Source organism: Cuculus canorus, chromosome 2 (genome assembly GCF_017976375.1).
Source record: "Cuculus canorus isolate bCucCan1 chromosome 2, bCucCan1.pri, whole genome shotgun sequence".
Taxonomy (NCBI): Eukaryota; Metazoa; Chordata; class Aves; order Cuculiformes; family Cuculidae; genus Cuculus; species Cuculus canorus.
Genome location: NC_071402.1, coordinates 89,390,715 through 89,415,328, shown reverse-complemented (window position 1 = coordinate 89,415,328; position 24,614 = coordinate 89,390,715). Strand labels below are relative to the sequence as shown.

The following is a 24,614-nucleotide window of genomic DNA, read 5'->3' as shown; positions in this document are numbered from 1 at the left end:
GGTTGTCAGCATATACACTGGGAACAGAAAGATACCCTTCCCAAGATAGAGGAGTTCTGAAATACGTTGGGAAAACCAGTCACACACTAGAAGTCCTTGTATAGTTGCTCATACTTGGATCTTGAGCAACAATTGAAGCCAGTAGATTGCAAATGTCTGGTTGAACAGGGTTTTCTCTTTTGCTTCCTTTGATCATTGCTTATTTTTACAATAGCATCTAGAAGTCTCATTTGAGTCTTTTTGCACCAGTTGTTGTATTCCTGTAGCAGAAGAGATGCTTCCTGCATTAGCCTGTTCCGACACTGAATTATGCCACAGCAGATGGCTGCCTTCTCAGCAATGATGTTCTTTTGCCCTCTCCTGTTTCCCCTAGGCTGACAGGTTACGGCATACACCACTGTTTTGCAAAAAGCATGATGGGACATGAAGGAAAGATGGCAATTACCCACAACTTCTATGCGGACTACTACACCATGGCTGGAATTGCACTGGCATCCTGCCTGGCCATGTGCCCGGTGGTCGGGTTTCTGGGGAGGAGAGGAGGACTCCTGCTTTTCATGATCCTTACAGCTCTGGCATCACTTCTACAGCTGGGCCTTCTCAACTGTAAGTTCAAGGAGAGAGCTTTTCAGGACCACATGAGTTTGATGTGCAAGTAAGGGACTAGGAAATACTCGCATTTCCTCTGCCTTTCTCAGATTTGACGTGCCATACACCTGCTTAGTTTAAGAAGCTGAATTCATTAGAAGGATTCCCCAAACACTTTTCATTAAAAAAAAGGCATTGTGTTCTGGATGAATTCCTGTGGTGAAGCTTGTTGAGCATTGGTGTTGTTTCTAGGGCTGTCACTTAAAACCAAACAAATAAAAAATGCTTTTAATTTAATTTCAGTGAAATAGCCTCTGGGGAAAGAGCTAGGTAGGGATTAGGAAAGGAAAACTTTCCCACTTGAGTCTGCCCTTCTAACGGCATCTAAATCAAAGAGAAGTTAAAGCAGTAGGTATATGTACTTCACCTGCTCTGAGCATCTTGTTACGTTGTAGAAATATATAGGTAGCATGGAAATATGCAGTTGAGAGACCCTGCTTTTAACATGGGGTGTATGTATACCTCATGTGAATGTATACACACGATATTGTGAGGTGACACAGCTTTTCAAATGGGCTGTTCTTGCCAAAAGCAAGAGTGTCCCACCTTGTCATCTGCAGGTGATGACCTTTCTCTGGCCCTTTTGAGCTGCTTCAGCTGTTAAAACTGCTACAGGAATATTCTCTTTCCTTTTTTTATTTCCTTGTCTTAATTTTCTTTTGATTGAGGAAGTTGAATGTGATGGATCAGAGAAGTATTAAAGCAGAGGGAAGGTGGGCTGTGCTTTGCCACTCTCACAATTGCCAATCATTAGAACTCTGTCCTGTGAAACCTCCCCACCAGGAGATGGGAAGAGGGTTGAAACATGCTTTGGACAAACTGGATATAAGACAAACACCAAAGCACTTGTTGTTGCTAGTTTTCATTTCTAAGTTTAGAAATAACTAAGGGCTTTAATGGGAAAGGAATTTTTTGTGTTGAGGATGGAAAGATTTCACATTCCTGCATGCAGAAGGCAGCCCCAAGGCAGCAAGAATTGTCCATATTTTTAGGAAATGTGGTCTATAAGTGTTTACTAAGTTAACCTTTAACAAACACACTATTTGTGGGAACGTAGGAGGGAAACAGGGAACTTCTTTCATGACGTGGAGGAAACTCCAAAATCACGTGTTTTCTCCCAGCTTGGCATGTATGTTTACATTCCCTTTAAGCACATGTTTACTATATCCAGCAGTTCCAGCTGAGAGTGGGAGAAGCCTCCTGACCCCATTTCATCCTCAGCCCGTTGGTAAACTTTGACCATTCACATGCACACTGGGCACATATGAGACCTCCCCAAACCCTAAGTTCTTGTGGTGGTGTCCATCAGGATCTCTCTACGCTAGATTCATCTTATGTTTTGGTTTCTTTTTTAAGATGCCAGATGTTTGTTGAGGGTAATAAGTGTGCAATTTGCTTAGTGGAGAGAAAGTGTGTCAGGGCCATTAGTCTGCTGCAGAACCATGAAAACCTAGTTGCCTTTTTTTAACAACAATAAAGGTGTGAGGGAGGTGGGGAGAAACAGTGTGTAGGAATTATTACTGCCTTTCCCATAATGGGTTTAGGAGGTTTTGTCAGCAAAGTTGCTAAAACTAAAAGCAGCCACAGGCTCTAGGTGTGTTCTGCTGCACTGGCACCTAGACTTCTCTCAATGCTGTGAACCCATTGGCATTCTCTGCTCTGACTCTCACCCCTTTGTTTGTGAGAAAATGAAGAAAAGGCAGCCCTGAACTTCAGAGCAGCTCACCTCTCTCCAGTCTAGACTATGCCCCCCTTCTTCCTCAGAAGAGCTAGACAGTATTTGGAGAGAAGCAGTGACCCTGCTGATTAGGAAATCTGTTACAGCCTCTTGCATCTTTTAGCTTAGCATAATTTGTGTGTAATTAGCAAACAAAATCAGAATTTGAGAAGGCAGGTGAGAGAGGGAGAGGGCTCTTCTCCATCAGCAGCAAACCTGTGGCGGACCTTGAGACTTGCTGTGTTCAGCCCTTCCTCTGGACCTCAGGGTGTCACCTGGAATATCATAGGAGCCTACTGAGACATCACCACTAGAGATGTGCCCAGCTTGTGCTGCTGCTCTTATCCTTGCTGCCTAGTACTGCCGTGCACACCTTTGTGGTTAGGACACATGGCAGCTGGTGGCTAGTATGACACATGGACCACTAGATCAACGTTTTGGTGAGGAAGAGATCTCCCACCAGTGCAGCAGTGCTGATGCACAGCATTTTGCTCTCTAACCAAAATTCTGTTGGCCATTCCCTCAGGGCTGTAGTATGAGTGCAGTTTCTCTTCTTCCCCTTCACTAACAACAAAGAGGCCTTTGTGTTAATCCCAGTGGTAACTCTGGGCTCTTAAAAATGTTTTCCTGCTCAATTTGTTATCACTGTCTCATTAGCATGTTGCCCTCCCTCTGAAAGGGGCCTGGAAATGGCATGTCATATCTGGTGGCCATGGGAAGATGTGCCGGATGTGACATGGGGAAAAAAGTGCATAGGGGGTTGGGGGGCATGTGGGATTTACCTTTTTTAATTTTTTTCCTTTGTATAAATTGCATATGTAACAACAATGTGTTCTTGGTTTCTCTCCCTTTCTCTTTTATTTTCATCTTGCTCCAAATTCCAAATATGATCTTCAATCCAGTGATTGGAAAATACAGTCAACTTCCAGACTCAGGTATGGTTTACAGATGGCTCTGCATCATTCAGGCAGTGATCTGTCAGAAGTGGGTGGATATGAAAAGCCATGGCCCAAGCACCTAGAGCGGTGTTACTGCCACAGAGCACTGGGAGGAAGGCCTGCTTCTACACAGTGACTTGAGACATCACTTCTGGGCAGGACTTTGAGATTATGTGCAGTCTTTTGGTGTAGCATCCCCTCCACATAGTCTGTCTCTGTGCGCTGACAGGATTTGCCCTCTCTCACAGACTAGGGATGCATTGCAGAAAGGGCTTAGCCCTGAGCAGGCTGTAGCACGTTTTGGAAGTTGTAACCTAAGAGCCCCCAAATACTTCTTGCTCCCATGAGAGCTGATATATTCAGCAAAAACAAAAGCAGGTGCTACTTTTCATTGGATCCAACCCAGAAGTGAACTTGCTTGGGACTGCACGCTGATGAGCAGCCCTTTCTCCAGGCAGATCTCGGGTCTTGGCTGTAGGAAGGTGCGGAGTGTTTGCTGCACTTTGCAGTCCTTTCCCCAGTGCTTCTATTAGGCATGATGTGTTCCCCCCCATACGGCACAGCAGTCTCCGCAAGTAATGTGACCTCTTCACTGGCCAGGACAGACTACATGAGCTTGTATCATCCTGGATCCCGCCTCCACCCACAGAAGGTGGTGAGAGGGCAGCAAGTGGGGGATATACCATCCTTGTGACCAGGAGGCAGTTTCCTTTAGCTTTGTTTAAATTTTACTGGGGTTTCTCACTGTGCTTGACAGACACTGTTTGCTCTCGGAACCTCTGCTGCCATCCAGCCATGAAATGATTGAGCAAACAGCCTTGCTGGACATGGTGACTGTGCTTCAACATCCTTGGGAATGGATTTTATAAATACTAGTTTTAAATTAGTGTTACAAAAAAACACTCAAATCCTTGTCAAGGGAGAATGAGTAACATACATCTGTTTTCTCATTTTCTTTGTTGGAAGTTTGGCCTCATTCTTACTTTCTGTGAACACACTTGTCCTGACAGGTATGAGTGATAGCGTCAAAGACAAATTCTCTACTGCATTTTCCATCGTGGGTATGTTTTCTTCTCATGCGGTTGGAAGCCTCAGCGTGTTCTTCTGTGCTGAAATCACACCCACGGTAATCAGGTGAGATCCTGGAGCCCCCAACCCCCCTCAAAGGATGGGGAAGAAATTCTCATTTGATTGATAACTGACTGAGTAACTAGACTCATTGTATGGGAGGGGAAATCCCCCATAACTGGGGGACCTTACAGCAATTTTGGGACTGTTCTTTAATATCACCGCAGTCAGTCTGCATAAGTAAATGCCTGTCTGTGGACAGAGAGGCTTTGTTTCCAATGGCTCCACCTTGTGTCCCATTGTGGTGATCATCAGCAGGGCAAGCACCATATGAATTGCATTTTTTCCAATGTGATATGGTCTTATCTACTTAGCTGAAGCAAATCATGCAGTTAAACTGTGTTATTGCTCTGCTTACTCTGCTGGATTTGTACAAGCAGTGACCGTGCAAGTGTATGGCTTAATATTAAAAGGGAAATTCCATGAGTGTGCAAGGGAGGACATAGAAGCATAGAATGGTTTGAGTTGGAAGGGACCTTAAAGATCATCTAATTCCAATCCCTTGCCCAAGTCCCCATCCAACCTGTTCTTGAACACCTCTAGGGATGGGCCATCCACAGCTTCCCTGGGTAACCTGTGCCAGTGCCTCACAACTCCATATGTACAGGCAATCTCTGCCTCTGTAGGGCAGGTTTATCGGGCCAGCTATAGGGGTGCTTTGGTGGAAAAGAGGTGTTGCAACATGTGGTGGTAAGTGCTTTTGGTGCATATAGGTGCTCTGACGGCCTGCAGTCCTGCCTCTCCTACAGCATCAGTGTCTACTTTTATTGCAGATAAAGTCATCTCTGTCTTTGTACCCAGATCTATCTTAGCAGAGACTCAAAGTTTTTCTAAAGAGGAGTGCTTTGATCCTGGGCAGTAATAGAAATCATACAGATGATCTGTGCTCTAGATCTTATAAATATCTTTGTGTAGTTAGGGTTTTGTACCATTTTACGTATTCGCTGTCATCTTTCACGGCACAAAGATTGTGCTTGTGTATTCTGGATTACGCTTCAGCAATGCCACAGTGATTCAGGAGTCTGATTGAATTTCCCAGGAGTGTAGGTCATATGAGTGGGAGAGTGAGAGAGAGTGGAGGGAAGAGGATTTTCTTTTCTTTTTTTCCTTTTTTTTCTTTTATCTCTCCAAGTCATACGCCTTTTCAATAACTTTGCAGAAGTATTAAGGCAAAACTATCAGTTGAGTAGCCAGAGTATCCTTGATCCATGGCCTTTTCTTCCAAGCTATCTGACTTTGTGAATGTATTTTGCAGATAACATTATTTCCACAGGGAAAGGCAGAGTGAGTGGCGAGAAGATTACACAGCAGCCCAAAACACTAACAGCAATTTACTTATGTGCATGTCAGTCAGTTTGATGTTTTTATGCCTCTTTAATTCTCTTCTTGCCTCTGTTTGAAAGACACATAGAGAAGAAACTGGCCATGTCAACCAGAAGAGAATCTGCCAAGTAGGGTCAGATATGCAGTGTAAAAAGCAAGCTCTTTTCTTTAAGTCACTTATGTTGCTGCAGGGAAGGGAACAAAATCCTGGCTGGGAGACGAAATTCCACTTCCCCGGACTATGTTGAGTGATACCAGGCGAGTGACAATAGCTGAATATGCTTCAGAGTCCCTGTTTATTAATAGAGATGATGACACTCTGCAGCACTTTGCAGTCCTACTACCATGAAGTTCTTGATGAGATTTGCTCAGGGCTGTAATTAGTAGGTGGAGCTCAGGCTGGTACATAAACCTGTCTCAGGCAGAGGTGTGGTTAAGCTGCCTTGGGTCTCGCATTTCAAATTTGGCTGCTCTCTCATAACCTCTCCAAAATACTGCCTTGGAAGCCCTTTAGTGTTTCAGACTATCTTAATATGCTTTTGATTGAATCTCAAGGAACTTTAAGGAAAAGGAAAGCAGAGGGAGAGGTGGGTCCATCTCTCGGGTTTCCCTGATCAAATCTTTTACCTGTAATCCTCCATTCCTGAGGCAGGGAGAACAGCCCTGCCATTACCAGGGTAGTGGTAACTACCTGACGGCCAACCTGTAGCACCCATCCAGCTCTACTGTGTGGTTACAACAGCACAGGAGAAAAATAGTCACCTTCATTGCCAAGAGGTGCCACCAGTGAGACACAAAGGTCCTTTGCTGTCCCCCAGCACACAGGGGTCGTTCATACCCTTGCATTGTACCCTGGTCTCCTAATGATAGGTAAGAGGGCTACAGACAGGAAACTCCTGTTCTTTCCACCAGGAGCTTCAGTTTAGAGTTCCTTCCAAATACTGAATTTAAGCACTAAGTGGCGCCGATAATCCATCTCTAATAATCTTGATGGCAACACCACTGCAGGCTGCATGGCTACTAAATGCGAATTAAGCTGAGGAAAACATGACGTGTCCTCTCCCTCTCTGCATCCTCAGTTACTAACAAGTGGAAAAGCAATCTGATTTTTTTCTGTATCCTGCCTTTGCCCTCACCCAGCCAAAGAAATGAAGAGGGTAGTGATGGCCAAATTACGAGCTTTACCCATCACTAGCTATTTCAAGCCAAATTTCCAGTGGTGTGCAGAGCTGTTTACTGAGACCTGAACCAGGCCTGGCTTTTAAAAGGTGATACTTTGCCCCATGGGGCCAAGGGTGTCCTGATGTGTTACTGAAGTTCTGGTCTAGGTACTGAGCACACAACAGGGTTGCTTACATGTAGGAAAGGCAGGGAGAACCATGGAGGCTTTCAGGGACTGACTACCAGAAGGGGCTGAGATGACTGGACCAAAAAAAGCCCTAAAAAACTTGATCTGTACTCAGTGTTGGCTTCATTTTGTTGTCTCCAACCTGAGCAATTCTCTGCTTCTTCTGTGATCCGAGCCCTACTGTATGTCAATCCATTTGCTCAAGACTGACAAATGGCCATCTGAAGACAGGATTAGCGTGTCTCTGTTCTGAGCAGCGATGAAAAGGGCAAGTCTCCCTCCATAGGTTTAGCATAGGTTTTTAGCAAAGGATATCAGTGAGGATATTTGCTGTTATCTGAAAAAACACTGCAGTAGCAAGCAGGGAAGTTCTCCCCTGTGATCAGGGAGGCCCTTTCTGAGAACAAAATTTTGGACCAAGGTGCCTTTGTAATTTGCCTATATTGGGATCAAAAGCCTCACACAAACCATCCTTCCCCTCTGCCACTGAGAACAGGAGTTGGGGGAGTGGCTCTGACCACCCATGGGGCTCTGCCATGGGAAAGCCCCTCCCCAGCAGCCTTTGCACTCCCTTACTCAACTCTGCTTTTGCACCTTTGAGCATGTCCGAAATACAGACACCAGTCCACTTCCATAGAAGACTGTACTGAGGAAGAGCGCTATCCCAAAACACCCTGGATGTGTTTTGATTTCCACTTGCTGCCCCATGGCACCTGCAAAAATGGTGTGAGTGATGAGGGTGCTGCCTCTCTGGACTCATTTTCCTCGTGTGCACATGAACAACAAAAAACTCCTGTCCATATTTTCAGTTTTCTTTTTTTTTTTTTTTTTTATTTGTGGTACAGTCAAACATTTAAAAAAGATCTCCTAGCATGCATACCAAAATGTATTTTTAAGCCCCCTTCTGTCAGGTTTGGATGGCTCTGGATAAAGTTATGCCTGCTCTAATTACTGACATCACATGGAAAACCTTTTTTTCCCCTCCAAATCTGAAGCTGCTTGACCCCTAATGACAGAGCAGTCTTTGTTGTTTTTTCCTATTCCCTTTGGGCTTGCTTGATGTCCTTCTACAGCAGCTTTTAAAACTCACCTCAGGTCCTCCTCCATGGTTGAGATACAATTTAGCCATAGCAGACACTGATGTAAATGAGCCGGGCTTTTGTTGCTCTGCAGCCAACTTGGAGAGTGATTTGCCATGCATTTGGGGCTGGTTGTGTTGATTACTCATGTGAGTATACTAATGAAGTTGCAAGGAGGCCAGTTGTACAATGACCACATTCAGCTGGGTTTCTAAATTGCCATCAGAAAACTGGCAAGTTTTTAATAAGGGATTTTTTGCAGTATTTGGGGAAATCACCGTTGTCTGTAAAAGATGCTCTGCTGAGTCTGGAGAATTAGAGGGTACATGAATTGCTGACCCAGTTAGTGTCCCAAGAGCGTCTTTCGAAAGTTGCGTTTTGCTGTCCTTTAGCTGTCAAGTAGGAAGCAGTGGATTTTGGAAAGGATTGGGTGAAGATCAGCTTTACCATGGTGGACGGCTGAGGGGATTTGGCATTTGTAGCTTTACAGTGCTGTGATTTCTAGTATGCTCAGTGGTGGATGAAACCTGTTTTCCCACAAGTACTTGACGTAAAGCAGTTCATTCAGTTTCCTTCTGGAGTTGTCTCCTGTAAGGTCCAGTTATTGCTGATCATTACATCTCTGCCATTGTGCCAGGAACTGAAGCCTCTGAGCCCATCTGATCACCAGATGGTTTGGGAATAGATGGCATCTCCCAGAGTAGCCACAGGAAGCATGCTGCCCAGACAAGTGTAGTAGGGGCATGGGGAGCGGGGTACCAGTGATTAAGAAAAACAAGGACAAGCAGCCACGATTAGAGATGTTGCTAAAATGAGTCACTTGAGGGTGACACACTGCTGGATGGAATCATAGAATAGAACCACACTTCCCAGGCTACCTGTCCCTACCTGCACTGCCTGTGCATTCCCTCTTGTTCTTGAGTTTGACCAGCAGGTCTCAACTCAGCCGTGCTGATCTCTTCCTTTTCCTGCCTGATTTCCTACATCTGGGGACTGAGCACTCTTGCGCCTTGTGGAAAGCATCCTTAAAGATCTGCCAGCTCTCTTCCGCTCCCTTGTCCCCAAAGACCATCTCCCAGGGGGTCCTACCGAGCAACTCTTTGAAGAGCTGGAGGTTTGCTTTCCTGAAATGTAGTGTCCTGACTATACTCCTTGCGTGTCTCCTATCCCTCTGGACCTTGAACTTCACCAGTGCACCAGGCAGCTCAGGCTGCCTCTGATCCTAACGTCACTGATGAGCTCACTTGTGTTCATAACCATCAGGTCCAGTATTGCATCCCCTCAGGTGGGAGTCATTATCAGCTGGACTAAGAAATTATCTTCACTGCACTCCAGGAGTCCCCTGGATTGCCTACAGCTTGCCGTGCTAACTTTTCCAGCACGTCAGGATGGTTGAAGAGCTCAAATGTGCCACAGCAGGCAGAGGGAATAGTCTTACCCAGAGAAATGCTTGCACTGACGCTTCTCTGTGGAGTCACCCAGCAGGGACAGGTCTCGGGAGCACAAGCTGTGCCTCAAAATGAAGTGGGTGTGAGCTGGAGGTCTGCTGGGCCTGCCTGCTCCAGGACCCAGAGAGACATTAGTGAGCAAGATGAAGAATTGCAAGAGACGTTGCTTGCATAGCCATGCATCAAGAAAAAGCACTTAATTCGGTTTGCACAAGGAACTTCCATGCTTGTGACTGGGGTGGATGAGGATATATTCACATTTATTTATTTAATTTTTTAAAACTTTAATGTGTTCACCCTTTTTTGGTGTGCATACCTGTACGATCTCAATACATGAGCACATTGCATTTAATAAATAAGCATCTGTGCCACAAAGAATATTTTATAAAGTTACCTATTTACAGTTTCAGCATTTCACCAATGTCACCCTTTTTGTAACTCCTTTCTGTGATACAAGTATACATAAGAGCAAGAAAGAGTGAAACAAGTGACCTACCTCAACTTGTACAGTGAGTTAAGAGGAGGTCTTGAAAATTAATCCCAAACTCTTGTTCCCTTATTCTGACCACTACCTATGTTTTCTTTTATTTTCTGAAAAGGATGCATGTCATTGCAGTGTCAGTGCTGAGAGGTTCCAGCCACAACACATTTTTATGGAGATAATATTTCAGCACTCAGCATTTGGTATAAGTGATCGAGGCAGTAATCTCCTGCCTCCACTGCTGATTGATGCCAGATACTTTAGATGCAGCCAAAACCGTACTTCTGCTTTTTGGTGTATCTCGTCTAACGTGGTGAAGGCTGACATGCTAAGCAAAATCTGGCATTCCCATGATGAATATTAGAATACTTGGACATGGGAATACTTTTGAGGGCTGTCTACATGCTCACTTCTCTTTATGTGGGGGCAACCATGTGGGTGTGAAAAGATACTTTAGTGAGTAATTTCCACACAGAGAGGCAAATAGACAGTAATGATCTGCAACAGCAAAGCAACTCCCTAGCAGGGTGGTTGTACAGTGTGGAAGCTGTGAGCAAACCAGGTTTGTCTCAGGGACTTCATATGCCTGAGTGCACGCCAGATGGAGGGGTAGCCTGGGGGCTTCATCAGGGCTGTGGGTTCCCCAACAGAGATGTTTTGGGGGCTGTGCTGGCAGCAGGAGGCTATGGGGCCAGGCTCTCACCTCTGCTGTGTTTGCAGGGGAGGTGGGCTGGGGCTGGTCCTGGCCAGCGCAGGCTTCGGCCGCCTGACCGCCCCCATCATGGAGCTCCACAACCAGAAAGGCTACTTCCTCCACCATGTCATCTTCGCCTGCTGTACGCTCATCTGCATCATCTGCATCCTGCTGCTGCCGGAGAGCAAGAACCAGAACCTGCCTGAGAACATCCCAGATGGGGAACATTACACCCGGCAGCCCCTCCTGCCGCACAAGAAGGGGGAGCAGCCCCTGCTCCTGACAAACTCTGAACTCAAAGATTACTCTGGCCTCCATGACTCAGCAGCTGTGAGTGATGGGATCTCGGAGAACACCACTGCCAACGGGATGAAGTCAATGTAACCGGGTGGATTTTTCTTCCTTCTTTTTTTTTGGTTGGGTTTTTTTTTTCCCTTCTCTTTCTTTTGTATTTTATTTGATGCTGTTGTGCAGGAGGAACAGCACTTTGGGCAAAGGTGTTTTGCACAGATTTTACAAACCAGTGATGGAGCAGACACAGACTTGGGAGAATTCAACTCTGCTGCTAAAGCAACTTTTGGCATCTTCAGCTGTTGTGCAGATTGCTCTTGAAAAAGTCCTGGGGGAAAAGACTCATCTGAGAAAAGACCTGGCTGGAGGTAGCCCTTCAGAACTCTTTTTTTCCTGCCATTAAATATGTATATTTATTTTGATTTATTCTCAAGAAGCACTTTATTTCCTTGTCCTTTCATAGATTGCAAAAATGAAGCCATCTTATTAGAAGAGGTGCAGCCATTCCAAGAAAGAAACCATGGGGGGGGGGGTGTGTTTTCTATTTTGTTTTTGTGTTTCTTTAAGGGAAAGAGGTATCCACCGCAAAGTTGAATTGACTGAAATTTAGACTTGTGCAACATTCTTCTGCCTGTCTAGAAAGTCAAAGCGCCCAGGTTGTCTGCTGTGCTTGTATACACCAAAAAAAAAAAAAAAAAAAAAAAAAAAAGAAGAAAGAAAGCAAAACCTGTTGTGACTCAAACTCTGACTGCATTTCAGGCAGCTTATGTTTGTTTTTATAGCCCATGTGCACTTAAAAGTTACTTTCTAAATTAGTACCTTTTTTTTCCACCAAATGCAGTGAAGAACATCCTACCCAAACAAGCTGATTTTTCAATGAAAATCAGCCTTCTGCAGTTTAAGAGTCCATTACTCTATTTCAGAAGTTCCCGCTGGTGTGTAATAGTAATGTAGATGATGTAAATGATGCAAAAAATTAATTTTGCTCGGAATGGCTTTAATTACCAGGAGGCCCATACTCTTTGAGTGACTGCTCCAGGAGGAGAACATAGACCAGCAAGGACAAAAACTTAAGGAGCATGAGCTACAATCTGTACATTTATTCCAAAAGGCAGCACAGCTGGGATTCCTGCTCCTGGGAAATGAGTGTCCTGGCATTGCCTTACCTGGTTTGGGTTTTCAATTTAAATGGGCAAAATGCTTAAATGACTATTGGAAAGGAATGAATTGATAGCCTGTAAATAATGGCTTACGGTTTGCTATTGGCCCATTTGGGGCTTTTAAAGAAGTGAACTCACACAGGTTTCCCCTCTTCACCAACTGCTCTTGTAGGATTTTCATTCAGAAAAAAAAAGTTTAATTAAATTGGATCAATCCTACTCTAGGCTGAGCAAAGTGAACATCGAAGTGTCTCCTAATGTGCAGATGGCACTTTGATAGTGACCACTTGAATTCTCTCCTCCAGTCCCCATGCCAACTATTTCCTTTGGCCATTGGCTTTTGGTTCTCACTGTGTGAATATTGTGAGTATCTAGTTCAATGCAAGGACTTTGTAAACAAAGAGCTTTCTTGCATTGTAGTTAACCTCCCTGCTCTCCCTCCCTCTTCTCCTTTGTCACTCAGGCCATCCATTTGTGATTGCTCAGTAGTGCAGACGTTCAAACAAACAGAGCAGCAGGATGTTGATGTTGTATTGAGTGTCTATATGATTGCCACTTTGTTTGATGTACATCTTGCATTCATATGTATGGAAAGCGCTCATTTGCACTTTCCGCCTCTGCCTTCCCTTCCCCTTCCTCCTTTGCTGTATATATTGTCTATTAACTACTGTACCTAACAATTTCCATCTTCCACTAGGCTGCCAATGTCCTCATACAGGCCCCAGTAAATCAGAGATACGTGCTCCCTGGCGGGCGATGCAGTAAGTAGCGCAGCCTCAGACACTGACAAGTGCAAGGGGACAGGTAGACCTGCAGAAGCAACAGAGATTATCCTGTTCAGAGTAACAATGTTGTCCTAAAGCTGCTAATTTTTGTACAGAGGATGTGGACATTTAGGTTCTTTGTGAGCCTGGTAAGAAACACTGGACCAGTTGATGGTAGTTTTGCCCAAAGTTATACTACTGTGTTTATTTCACCTTTGCTATGCTGTCTGTGACAGCAAGAGCCCAATCTTCCTTACGCTCGAGTTTTATTGTGAAGCTGGAGCACAGCTGCTTCTCTTTTTTGTTCTGCGCTGAGACTTTAGCAGTCTGTGTTCACCTGAGGGAAAACCCAGGCCTTCCCCATTCATGCAGTATTCACGTGCCAAATTTGTGCAATACCTTTTGCCTTCGATACGAGATGCTTGTTGCAAGTCAGACACATTGGGTTGGGGGGAAGTGGGTTCACAACAAAAAACTGGAGAAGCAAAACCAGTCTTAAGGGAAGAGAAAAAGGGCCTGAAAGCAGAGGAGGAGGGGCGAGCACAGGGGTGGAGAGGCTCGCATGGCATCCTGCCATCCATTGTGCCGTGGAGCCAGCAGCTCCTTCATCCATGGTCTCTGTGCCTGTGTGCTCAAGCTACTCTTATAGACCATCCACAAGCCTATTAAACCAGCCACTTCCAGTACTGCCAGCAGTTCTGGTGAGCTCACCACTGTTGTCCACAGCGCTTTATCGTTTCCTATTCTGGTGGTTGCTCTCTGATGACAGACAGGCCCAAGGAAGAGAATGGTTGTTTAAACATATCAACATCTCTACAGTAACCAAACTAGGTGACAGGAACACAGGGCAATTTATTTTTTTTTTAAAAAAAAATCTGATGAAATTGACTTCATTTTCTGCTTTTTTGGTTTTTTTGCCTGAAAACAGGTAGATGGTACCAATCTTACGTAACGCCCCAGCCTCTCAAATTGGTCTGGTCCTCTGCCTCTGTCGTGACAATAAAACACAAACTAATTCCCTGCCTCGGCAGCTCCAGTTTTGCTCTTTTCCCTGAAAAGGTGAACGATTCTGTGATTTATTGTTTTCCACACACGCACATGGAGTTGGAAAGCTTTTACTAAGCATATCTAGTGTGTAGGAGTCGGGTACCAGGTGATGCAGCAGGGCAAAACGGAATCACGTAGATGCTTACTGACCTCTGCCTAGTCCTGTGGTGGGATGAGGCTCTCAATTTGCAGCACCGTTGGCTCCTCAGCTGCGTTTCCTCTGCAGCCATCACCAGGAAAAGCTTTTCTCAGGCAGCTCTTTCCGGCCACCACAGCAGGGGAATCAGTCAGGGCTGTCCTGTCTTTTTTGGCCTTTTTCTGTGAACCTTCAGTAACCTCTAAGCCCATCAGAGGATTTTTCTTTGGGTTTACCTTTTAAGGGCTTTCTTCCATCTCGGCAAGTTTAAACAATAATGTGAAAGTGACACTATGCTTGATCTTGGGGGTTTTATCCCCTTTTAAAGTTTCAGTACTGCTTTTGTTGCTAGAGACACTGCAAAGTGGTTTGTGGCCACTCAGAAAAGGGTGTTGCATGATTTAATTTTCATTGAGCAGGCTTTTTCTTTTTTTTTTTTTTTATGGAACTATTTTACTGAACTGTTGCCACTTCCTGGAGCCAAACACTAAAGGTCACCAAATTGGAAGCAGAAGTGCCATTATCTGAACTCTGTGAATGTCAAGTCAAGTTGCGCCTGTAGCTGGCACATAAGACAACACTATTCAGTGGGGGCTGATCCCTCCCGCTGTAACTTTTTTTTTTCTTTTTAAGAAAAATAAAATGACAAACCTCATTTTAAATGTATTGTGTAAAATGTTTTGGGGAAAGGAGTACAGTGTGTTATGTCTAGTGGGTGAGACCTCCCTCCCCATTTCAGTTCCTGATGAAGTTTTAAAGAATCGTGTTACTGTACGTTTTGATCATGAATAGTCTGGTGGTGCTTCCTCATAGCACAAGCTTAAATCAAGTACTGAAAACAGTCTTACAAGCTAAATGTCTGCATGATGTTACATCTGTTGTACCTACTGAAAAGAACTTTGTATGTAAATGTACAGAATAAAATGACGTTGTCCCATCAGTTTGCTCTCCTTGGTCTGGCTCCTTTGCAGAACTTCTGAAACAACCCAGCAGCAGCTAATGTGACACCTCAGTTAACAGCCTCACCCTCCTCCTCAAACAGAATGAGCCAATTTTAAATGAAACTAATTAAATCAGCACACTGATTTGTGCCTAATTACCTTTTATATTCAGTCACAGAACAACAGCTGACTGTAATTTAGAAAGAAAATACCCTACAACAGTTGGATTCTGCTATTCTGTTCTTAACTGCGGCCAAGGACAGCGGCTCTTTCCACCAGGTGAGGAAGGGACTTCTGTTCCCACATCAGACCTGCAGTGATGAAGTCACTGGGTGCTTAAACCCCTTCAGACAAGAGACTCATCAAGGGTTATGCCTTCTATATTAGCAACCTCTCAGTTAGTTTTTAATTGCTACATGTGCCACCACAGCAAGGTAAATTGAACAGTTTTCTGTAGGTTAAGACAGTTGTCTAGCAGCAGTACTCGTATTGTTTTATTTAGAATCCTAGAATATTCGTATCAGAAGCTTACGTCTGAGTCGGGATTCAACTTGCAATGCAAAAGAAATAACTTGAACTCGCTCATCAGGTTGCTACGCTCCATGTCCTTCAAATTGTCTGAATAGTAGGTGGTGTGCCACAGCACAGCACAGAGCGACAGCTGCAAGCGGTCACCGTGCCATTGGCTCAGTGGTTTTTCTGTACAGTTAACAACCTGCCCTTCTGTCATGGTTTAGCCCTGACCCAGCTAATTTCAGCAGCTAAAACCATGCACTTGGTCCCACAATTCCCTCCACCCCCAGGGAAAGGAAAACTGAGGAAAGACTTGCAGATTGGAAACTAAAACTACAGTTTTAATGAAGTCATAGTAATTACGAAAATTATTAGAAAGTAATAATATATGTGTAAATATACGAGATTGCACTCCCACCCCTCGATGACTGTATGTCATCACAAACAATGTAGAGCAGATATGAGAGAACGGGTCCAGGGCTAGGAGGGAGCCGAGCTCAGGAAATGGATTCAGAAATACTTGGATCCAGGATTAGGAGCAAACAGACAGATGAAGTCCTCACTGGACTCACGTTGGCCAGTGCAGAAGAGGGCTGAGACACTGATGATCTCTCAATTTTATATCGAGTATGATAGATATGGGAAGGAACACTCTGTTGGTCAGTTTGGGGTCACCTGTCCTGTTTGCCCCTCCTTGCAGGTGCAGCCCTTTCTCGACAGCTTTAAGAGGGCCTTGGTTACTATAGGGAAAAGTGTAAGCATTGGCCTCTCTGTACACCAATGCCCTGTGATAGAGAGAAACTGTCTGATAAACATGCAGTTCGCTTTCAGAAATTTAAGTTACTTAGGTGAGACTGAGTTAGTCACAAAACTAAGTCTAATTTACCTCAAACCACAACATCTTCTTGTTTAACAAAATAGCCTGTGGATCTGCCTTTGAAAGGATATCCATCCCACCTAAAAGCAAGTCCAGAGATGTAGCAGCAGGATGTTTTGCAGTGGTGGTAGTGTGACTGCTCTGATTTTACTAATGAGTATGTTCACTTTACACACACAATGCTCTTCCAGCAGCCTGACAGATATTGCTCCAAAACTCAAGCTGTGCTTCTAGATAGCCCTCGGGGACATGGAGAAAACCCTTGGTGCAACCCTGCTTGTGTTCTGTGTGTGCCCAGAAGATGGAAGTAAATACAGTGTTTAGTAGCAGTACTACAATCACCAGGGGCTAAGAAGACAGAGCAAGGTAACGCTCATTTTGTGTTACAGCTTTCCATACAAAAAAACATATTTTTTTTTTTTTATTATTATTTGAACACTAAAAGCCACAATGCTACTAAATCGTAGATTAACTGTAGAGGTAGAATTTGGAACTTTTTTCCCAGCAGATTTTTCCCACCAGGGGCCGCACACGCTTTTACTATGATGTTCTCACAGTGCAGTGTATTTTCTACTCTATTCACCTGCCCCCTACTTTACAGGGTAACAAATCTGAAAAACAAAATCCAGGTCCAACTGTATTTAGGTCCATCTATATTTAATAGCGACTGCAAATAAAACAATACAAAACAAATATACTAATGTAATGTCGGTGTGAAAATTGCGATCTTTTTTCCTAAAACAAAACCAGGTTATTTTACAATGATGCAAAGTCAGAACTTCTCTGGAAAAGCCATCATTTCTTCTTTGATCCTATTTTCTATGAGTAAGGTGAAATTGCTGTCTGTGTTTTGAAGATTGTAGCTGACAAATATCTGTTTTTTGGTCTTGCTGGCTAAAACACAAAAAAGAGTAGTCAGCCATAGTTTGCTCTTATATAAAAAGGATTATGGTATTCAAGCAAGCCTTTCAAAAAGCTATATCATGCAGGTTTCTAAGACAACATTCTCTGCTCCTGCCATATTGGACCAAGTTATAAAGGAACAGCAGAAGTACTTGACCACTGGCATGTTAGGCACAACTGCGCATCACTGTAATGGGCAACATAAGCCTGGTGACTATCAACTAGTTTTTTTGTCTGAGCCCAAGTGAAACCACAAACTATATTAGACTCTTAGCACTGAAAACTAGTTTGTGAGCTGGTAAGTCTATGCCATGAAAAACACAGAGTGAAAATGCCCAAGAAAGTGATCAAGCCCAAATTGACAAAGTTCTGCTGCCAATAAATTTGTTTCCTTTAACCTTTATTTCTATGGTGCCTCTGAACACTCCAGGATGCTGGAGAGTCTGGGTTGAACGTGACGAAGCCAAGCACAAGTTCCAGGTTACTGTAATGACAAATACCTAGAGAGAGGTTCTATAAAATAATTAGCTCTGTCATGGAAAACAGCTCTTCAACAGTGACAAAAATAATGTCCACTGGGGCAAGAATACTTAATCATCAGAGCAGAAAAGATAACACTGCAATGTGTTTTATGAATAAAATGGAATCCTACTTAGATTTTACCAGTCATGTAGCAAATTAGTAACTCTCTTCATATGCAGCTAAAGCTAAACTTTGTGAAGAATGTGAGTACCATAGAGGAAACACAGGCACTGAACTTATACTGAGCTGTGGAAAACAGAAGACAAAAAAAATTGTATTTGGGTCACAATATATTCCTGGCAAGGAATGAGGTGGGAGCTGACAATCCCAGGGAAAAATCAGACTGTTCTGCTGAATATTCAAAAATATCATGTAAATTTTAAACATTGAAAGTAAAGACACCAGAACTCCTAATATCTCAGTCCTTTTAAATAGCAAAGTCAACTACAAGAAACCTACATATACATATAAAATATACTTAAACAGTATTTTTGAGGCATTTTCCTTATGTAAATCAATTTATTATCATTTTCCATTCAAACAAGTTACCAGCTTCCTGGCTCAGCAAGTAAAGCTGCTTCTGAAATGCAAGGACTTGTTCGTCTTCTATGACTTGGCCCTACAAAAATGCTGATATAATGCAGCACGTTGCTCTGATTGCAAAAAAATTTAGCACTTAGCACCAGATTTTGTGATATAAAGCAGCATATTTTGTAAGCACTAGTGCTTCATCTTCATGCCCTAAATGAATGCAACACTAATGCTGAACTAATTAATACCATTATCCTATCTAACAAAACTACATTGTACACTGCAATGTTAAAACTCAACTTCTTAATTACGTTTGTGCAAGATTTGATTGAATCCTTGGCATGCTCTTCAAGTTCCTGGGAACACTGACTCTCTCAAGCCTACCTGTGCCAAGGAGCTCTGCTCCCAGCAGGACCTTTTTTGTTCCCACTTCCCTGTGGCTTCATTTGGATATGTGGACTCTTGCAAGAAGGACAGAAGAGGGAAGATCTTATGCCTCCACAGAAGACCCTCTGCAGCTTCAGAGTAAAACCACAAAAAACAAGGCTTACTCAAGAAACCCTTTCATCAGGGCTGCTTCCCATGCAGCCTGGCTGCTGATCCCTGTTGCACCAGGTCCTTGCAGCAGGGAAAATGCTTCCTCATCCGAGACATGCTGAGAGCCAACAGCCACGATGGCAGCAAAGCCCAGCTCCTGTGACCTCATGGACAAGGCCGTGGGCCAAACCGAACCTTGAAGGGGAGCCGAGTGGGAGCAGGAGAACAGTCAGAACAAGTGTTAGGCATAAGTTTGTAGACCATATGTGCTGGAAAAGAGATGGTGAAGGAAAATTGTGCCCAGCTGGGAAAGACTCAAAGAAGAGGTTGAGGTGATCTTCACTGAGAGTCTGCCAGTCACTACAGAGGGAAGATGAAGACCTGGCACTGCTCAGCAGTCACTGCAGCCAAAAGTGCCGTGATTTCAGGATACACAGGTAAAGGAGACACTAGTGGACAAGACCTTCTCAAGAACTGGAATCCACTAATCTACAGGAAACAATCTTTTAGGATTTGGGTTTCTTGACAAGTAAGACACATCCTGTGCCAAGGCAATCAGCCAGGATGGTGGGAAACAGTCCTTGCATCTAATACAAATACATACAGATAAAATAAGTAGAAAGAGGAACAGGAATATGGTTAAATGTGTATCCAGCAATGGAAAAGAAGAAAACGACCTCTCTGAAATAAGGGAAAAGGTAGAACCAGTACACCAAATACAGTTGTTCTGGCTAGGACTCCTACCAGGCTATAAAGAAAACAACAGGAGAATGTGTACACAAATGTGTGGGAGCACTAAAACTCCTGCGCGAGGGCAAGGAACTTGACACTGCAAGAACAAAAGGCAGGTAACAGAATGTGACTGGAAAGTATAAGAAATAAAAATACTCATGTTCAAATGGCATCGTATGCTACTTAAGTTAGCTCCTGCCAAGACCAGAATGGAAAAAATGATGACAGCATATTTAAAAAAAAAAAAAAAAGGTACTGCCTGCCTGAAGATTACCACATGGCAGAATAGTTAAAAAGGCTACCTTGCAAGCACAGCTACAAGTCACATTTGGCTGTGAACACACCTCTGTTATGACAGAATTTGTGGGAGTAATGAGGCTTTAATTTCCCAGAGGAAAACAAAACACCAATAACAGCGAAGCTTGGTGTTTCCAGTCAAGGCAGAACACAGATGTCCTTACCAAGCACTTCGTGAAACAAAGATACAGAGATGCTTAGTAGCGATCTTGCAGACCCACTGGTTTCAGGATAATAAATAATTTTGTTCTAAGTGACCATAGGCTGACTTAAATTGCTGGATTGACAAAAGCAAGCCTAAACACTTAGGTTTAGGACTTCAGAAAGAGGATTTATTTCTATTCTCAAAAGTCAGTTACGATCAGGTAAAGAGGAAGCATGTAATTATTCAAAGCCAGAAGCATAGTACTGACTTTCCCCTTCCAACCAAAAGTGACAAAGCTCTACAGACCTTCCTTAATACAATAAACCTTAAGCAGGATAGCACAAGTAAGAATGTTATCTATAAAGAATATAAAAGGGACTGACTAGCAAGGAAATCTGCAACCCAGTAGTTAGATGGCACGGATACAGAGGAACATTGACCAAAAGCCTCACTGGAACACAGCGGGCACAGAAAGCTCAAGATTAAATAATGAAAGACACGTAAGGCACACAGAAAATAAGAAGGTGCATTACGGCCTGAGGATAAAAAGTAAAGAATATCCCTGCACCAAGTAATACTATCAGTTCTCAGTAATGAAGTGAGTGAAATTAGCAATTCAAATGAGAAAAGGACCTTAAATAAAAAAAAGGCAGCAAAACTTAAGAACACTTACTGAGAAAAATCAGGTGACCCTGACAGCCTCTGTCCTAGAACACTGAAAGAACTAATATAAGTAATGGCAAATTATTACTAACTCTAGCTATGAATTCTGTAATAAATCTTTAAGAGTGAAGATAGCACATGCGCTAAAAAAAGGACAGGAGAGGGTGCAAATCTCCGATACAACTTAGAGCTGTTAGCTGGAGTCCAATGCTACACAAAAGCTTAGAGCAAGATTCAGAAGAAATTAATAAAGAGGAGACCAAATGGAAAGTGGAATAAACTGTTACACTTTATTCAAAGTAAACCCTCTCTGACTACTAAAAGAAATCGTGTTATACCATACCCCACAGAATTATTACTTTAAGCGGTATGCAGAGAAAAAGCTGCCACCAGAGGAGACTACAACAGTAGTTATTAAATATAAGTTATCAGGACGAAGAAAGGCCACTAGTACTGTTTTTCAATCATCAGTCTTGTGAGCAGCTCTTTTTTCAAATATGTGTTAATGGCCACAGAGAAGAAGTCAGTGTAGCCTCATGAAACTGCCCGATGATACAAACTCAGGAAGTATTGCCTGTAGCGAAGATCAGTATATAGTTCATTCACGTGAACTTTCCAACTGAAACAACAGAAGTAAGATGAGACTGAGCAGCACGGCATCTTGCATTTAAAACCTGGTAACAAGAACTTCAGCAGTTTGCCAGCTGGACCTGTATCAATTACTGATAGGGGATGATGAGTAACCACCACAATGCAGCTGTCAGAGATGTAAATGCATTCAGACAGGTATTTGGTTTAGACGTAAAGGAGTTTGAAAGTTTCAATTCAGATTTAGAAGCCTGGCATTGCACTAGGTATAGCAGGGCAGTCTTACACTTGCTGAAAATGGAGACATCCGGAGAGATGCTTATTACGTGTTGTAGGGACAGTCAGACCAAACACTGGCATCTGCAAGATGATCCAGGACTTTCCAGGCCAGAATGTCTCAGAATTTGGGAGCCAGAAGGTGCAAGAAGCAATGAGGGTTGGCTTAATTTTGAGGCAAAAGACACGTGTCTCACATTGATGGCCATCCTACCCTATCGCACAGAAGTATTACAGCTTCGCAGTGAGGAAAGCACTGAAAATCCCACCTAATAGGCACATGTGTGTGCTTTCCTTGCCTCAGGATCACAGAATCATAGAATGGTTTTGGTTCAAAGGGACCTTAAAAATCATCTAATTACCACCCCCCTGCAATGGGCAGGGACACCTCCCACTAGATCAGGCTGCCTAAGGGCCCATCCAACCTGGCACTGAACATCTCCAGAGATGGGGCACCCACAACCTTCCTGGGCAACCTGTTCCAGTGCCTCACCACCCTCATCGTGAAGAATTTCTTCCTAATGTCTAATCCAAATCTTCCCCCCTCCAATTTAAAGCCATTCTCCCTCGTCCTATCACTCCATGCCCTTGAATAAAAAGTCCCTCCTCAGCTTTCCTGTAGCCCCTTCAGGTCCTGGAAGGCAGCAATAAGGTCTCCTTGGAGCCTTCTCTTCTTCAGGCTGAACAACCCCAAGTCTCTCAGCCTGTCCTCACAGCAGAGGTGCTCCAGCCCTCTTCAATCTTAACTAACACACTTTTGGCAATGCTCTGCGTGCCTTGCAGCAGAGACTCCACCAGCTGAGCTCCAGCAGACTCACATACTACTGAAAAACTGAATCGGAATGGAAACCACGGTGAAGCCATAGCACCAACTGGGAGGCAGGTGGCATCCCTGAGGACACCAACTGATCCTCGGTGGGGGCAGAGAGCACTGCATAAATCATAGAATCATAGAATCACAGGGTTGGAAAAGACCTCTTGGATCATCAAGCCCAACCATTCCTATCTGCCACTAAACCATGTCCCTGAGCACCTCATCTACCGGTCTTTTAAATAGCTCCAGGGATGGTGTCTCAACCACCTCCTTGGGCAGCCTCTGTCAGTGCCCGACTACCCTTTCTGTGAAATTTTTTTTCTGATATCCAGCCTGAACCTCCCCTGGTGCCGCTTGAGGCCATTCCCCCTTGTCCTATCACCTGTCACTTCGGAGGAGAGGCCTGCACCCATCTCTCTACAACTTCCTTTGAGGTAGTTGTAGAGAGCAATAAGGTCTCTCCCCTCAGCCTCCTCTTCTCCAGGCTAAACAACCCCAGCTCTCTCAGACGCTCCTCGTAAGACTTGTTCTCCAGCCCCCTCAGCAGCTTCGTTGCTCTTCTCTGGACACGCTCCAGAGCCTCAACAACCTTCATGTGATGAGGGGTCCAGAACTGAACACAGTATTCGAGGTGCGGTCTCACCAGTGCTGAGTACAGAGGGAGAATAACCTCCCTGGAACTGCTGGTCACACTGTTTCTGATACAAGTTAAGATGCCATTGGCCTTCTTGGCCACCTGGGCACACTGCTGGCTCATGTTCAGTTGGCTGTCAACCAACACCCCCAGGTCCTTCTCCTCCAGGCAGCTTTCTAGCCAGGCTTCTCCTAGTCTGTAGCACCGCATAGGGTTGTTGTGCCCCAAGTGCAGGACCCGGTATTTGGCCTTGTTAAACCTCATGCCATCGATCTCAGCCCAGCGGTCCAGCCTGTTCAGATCCCCTTGGAGAGCCTCAAGCAGATCGACACTTCCTCCCATCCCTCTGAGCCCGCCCAGCCCGGAGTGGCGGCTCCAAAACCACCAGAAAGGTGCCACCCCCGCACCTTTCCCACCGCTCCCGAGGCAGGCAGCCCCCAGCCCGTCCCTCCCCCCCACACCTACCCAAGCGCTGCGCCAGGCAGGCGGAGGCGGTGTCGGACGGATCCCCCAGGAGCGAGGCGGCCACTGGGATGCTGTCCTGCAAGCGGAGCACAGCACAGCGCGGGGCTCAGTCCCGGGGGCGCTCGGTTCCCACGCTCCCCCCCACAAGTGCGAAGGCAGCGGGGTACCCCCGGCAGCCCCGGAGGGGACAGAGGACACTCACGCGGGGCGTGCACATCGCGACGGCCAGGCTGGCGAGGGCGGGGGCGGCGCCCACCCACAGGAAAAGCGAATCCCGCAGCCGCATGGCGTGGAAGTGCACGCGCTGCTCGCCCAGCCGCCCGCTGAAGTCGTGCAGGGCGATGCCTCCCCCCGCCGCCGCTCCACCGCTTTCCGAAGACTCCATCAGCCTTTTCCCCAACGCGGAAAAAGCCTCGGTGAGCAAGGCCCGAGCGGGCGGCCCGCCCCGCTGCCCCGGGAGGAGGCGGAGCTGCGCCGCGACCGCCCCCCGCTGGGACCGGGCGGTGCGGGGCTGCGACCCCGGGAGCGCAGGCGGGGTGTAGGGTCATAGACGGGTATGGGTTGGAAGGGACCTTGAAGATCATCCAGTTCCAACCCCCCTGCCATGGACAGGAACACCTCCCACCAGATCAGGCTGCCCAAGGCCCCATCCAACCTGGCCTTGAACACCTCCAGGGATGGGGCATCCACTACTTCCCTGGGCAACCTGTGCCAGTGTCTCACCACCCTCACGGTGAAGAAATTCTTCCTTATGTCTAAGAATCTGCCCCTCTCCAGTTCATACCCATTGTCCCTAGTCCTATCACTACAAGCCTTTGTAAAAAGTCCCTCCCTAGTTTTCTTGTAGCCCCATTCAGCTACTGGAAGATCTCCATAAAGTCTCCCTGGAGCCTTCTCTTCTCCAGGCTGAACAACCCCAACTCTCTCAGCCTGTCCTCATATAGAAGGTGCTCCAGCCCTCGGATCATCAATGT

General features: G+C 45.0%; 2 protein-coding genes across 4 annotated transcripts in view; one reads left to right on the top strand and one right to left on the bottom strand.

The window, feature by feature from the left end:
• SLC22A23 (solute carrier family 22 member 23) overlaps positions 1-13,638 on the top strand; it is a 110,275-nt gene extending 96,637 nt beyond the window's left edge. For both annotated transcript variants that reach the window (XM_054057619.1, XM_054057620.1), the window contains 4 exons: positions 374-606; positions 3,268-3,300; positions 4,314-4,437; positions 10,831-13,638. In XM_054057619.1, the coding sequence (XP_053913594.1) occupies positions 374-606; positions 3,268-3,300; positions 4,314-4,437; positions 10,831-11,188 (748 nt within the window). In that variant the 3' untranslated portion in view covers positions 11,189-13,638. The remainder of the gene's footprint in view (positions 1-373; positions 607-3,267; positions 3,301-4,313; positions 4,438-10,830) is intronic.
• A 3,531-nt stretch (positions 13,639-17,169) lies between these two features.
• PSMG4 (proteasome assembly chaperone 4) lies at positions 17,170-24,117 on the bottom strand. Of its 2 annotated transcripts, none has more exons than XM_054057622.1 (3): positions 23,843-24,110; positions 23,641-23,716; positions 17,170-17,427 (listed from the first exon to the last, which is right to left on the bottom strand). In XM_054057622.1, exons 1-3 carry the CDS (start codon positions 24,023-24,025, stop codon positions 17,306-17,308), a joined length of 381 nt encoding a protein of 126 aa, XP_053913597.1. In that variant the 5' UTR covers positions 24,026-24,110; the 3' UTR covers positions 17,170-17,305. The 2 variants fall into 2 exon arrangements, with proteins under 2 accessions (XP_053913597.1, XP_053913598.1); XM_054057623.1 differs by having other exon boundaries at positions 17,212-17,423; positions 23,843-24,117.
• Between the last annotated feature and the right edge of the window lie 497 nt (positions 24,118-24,614).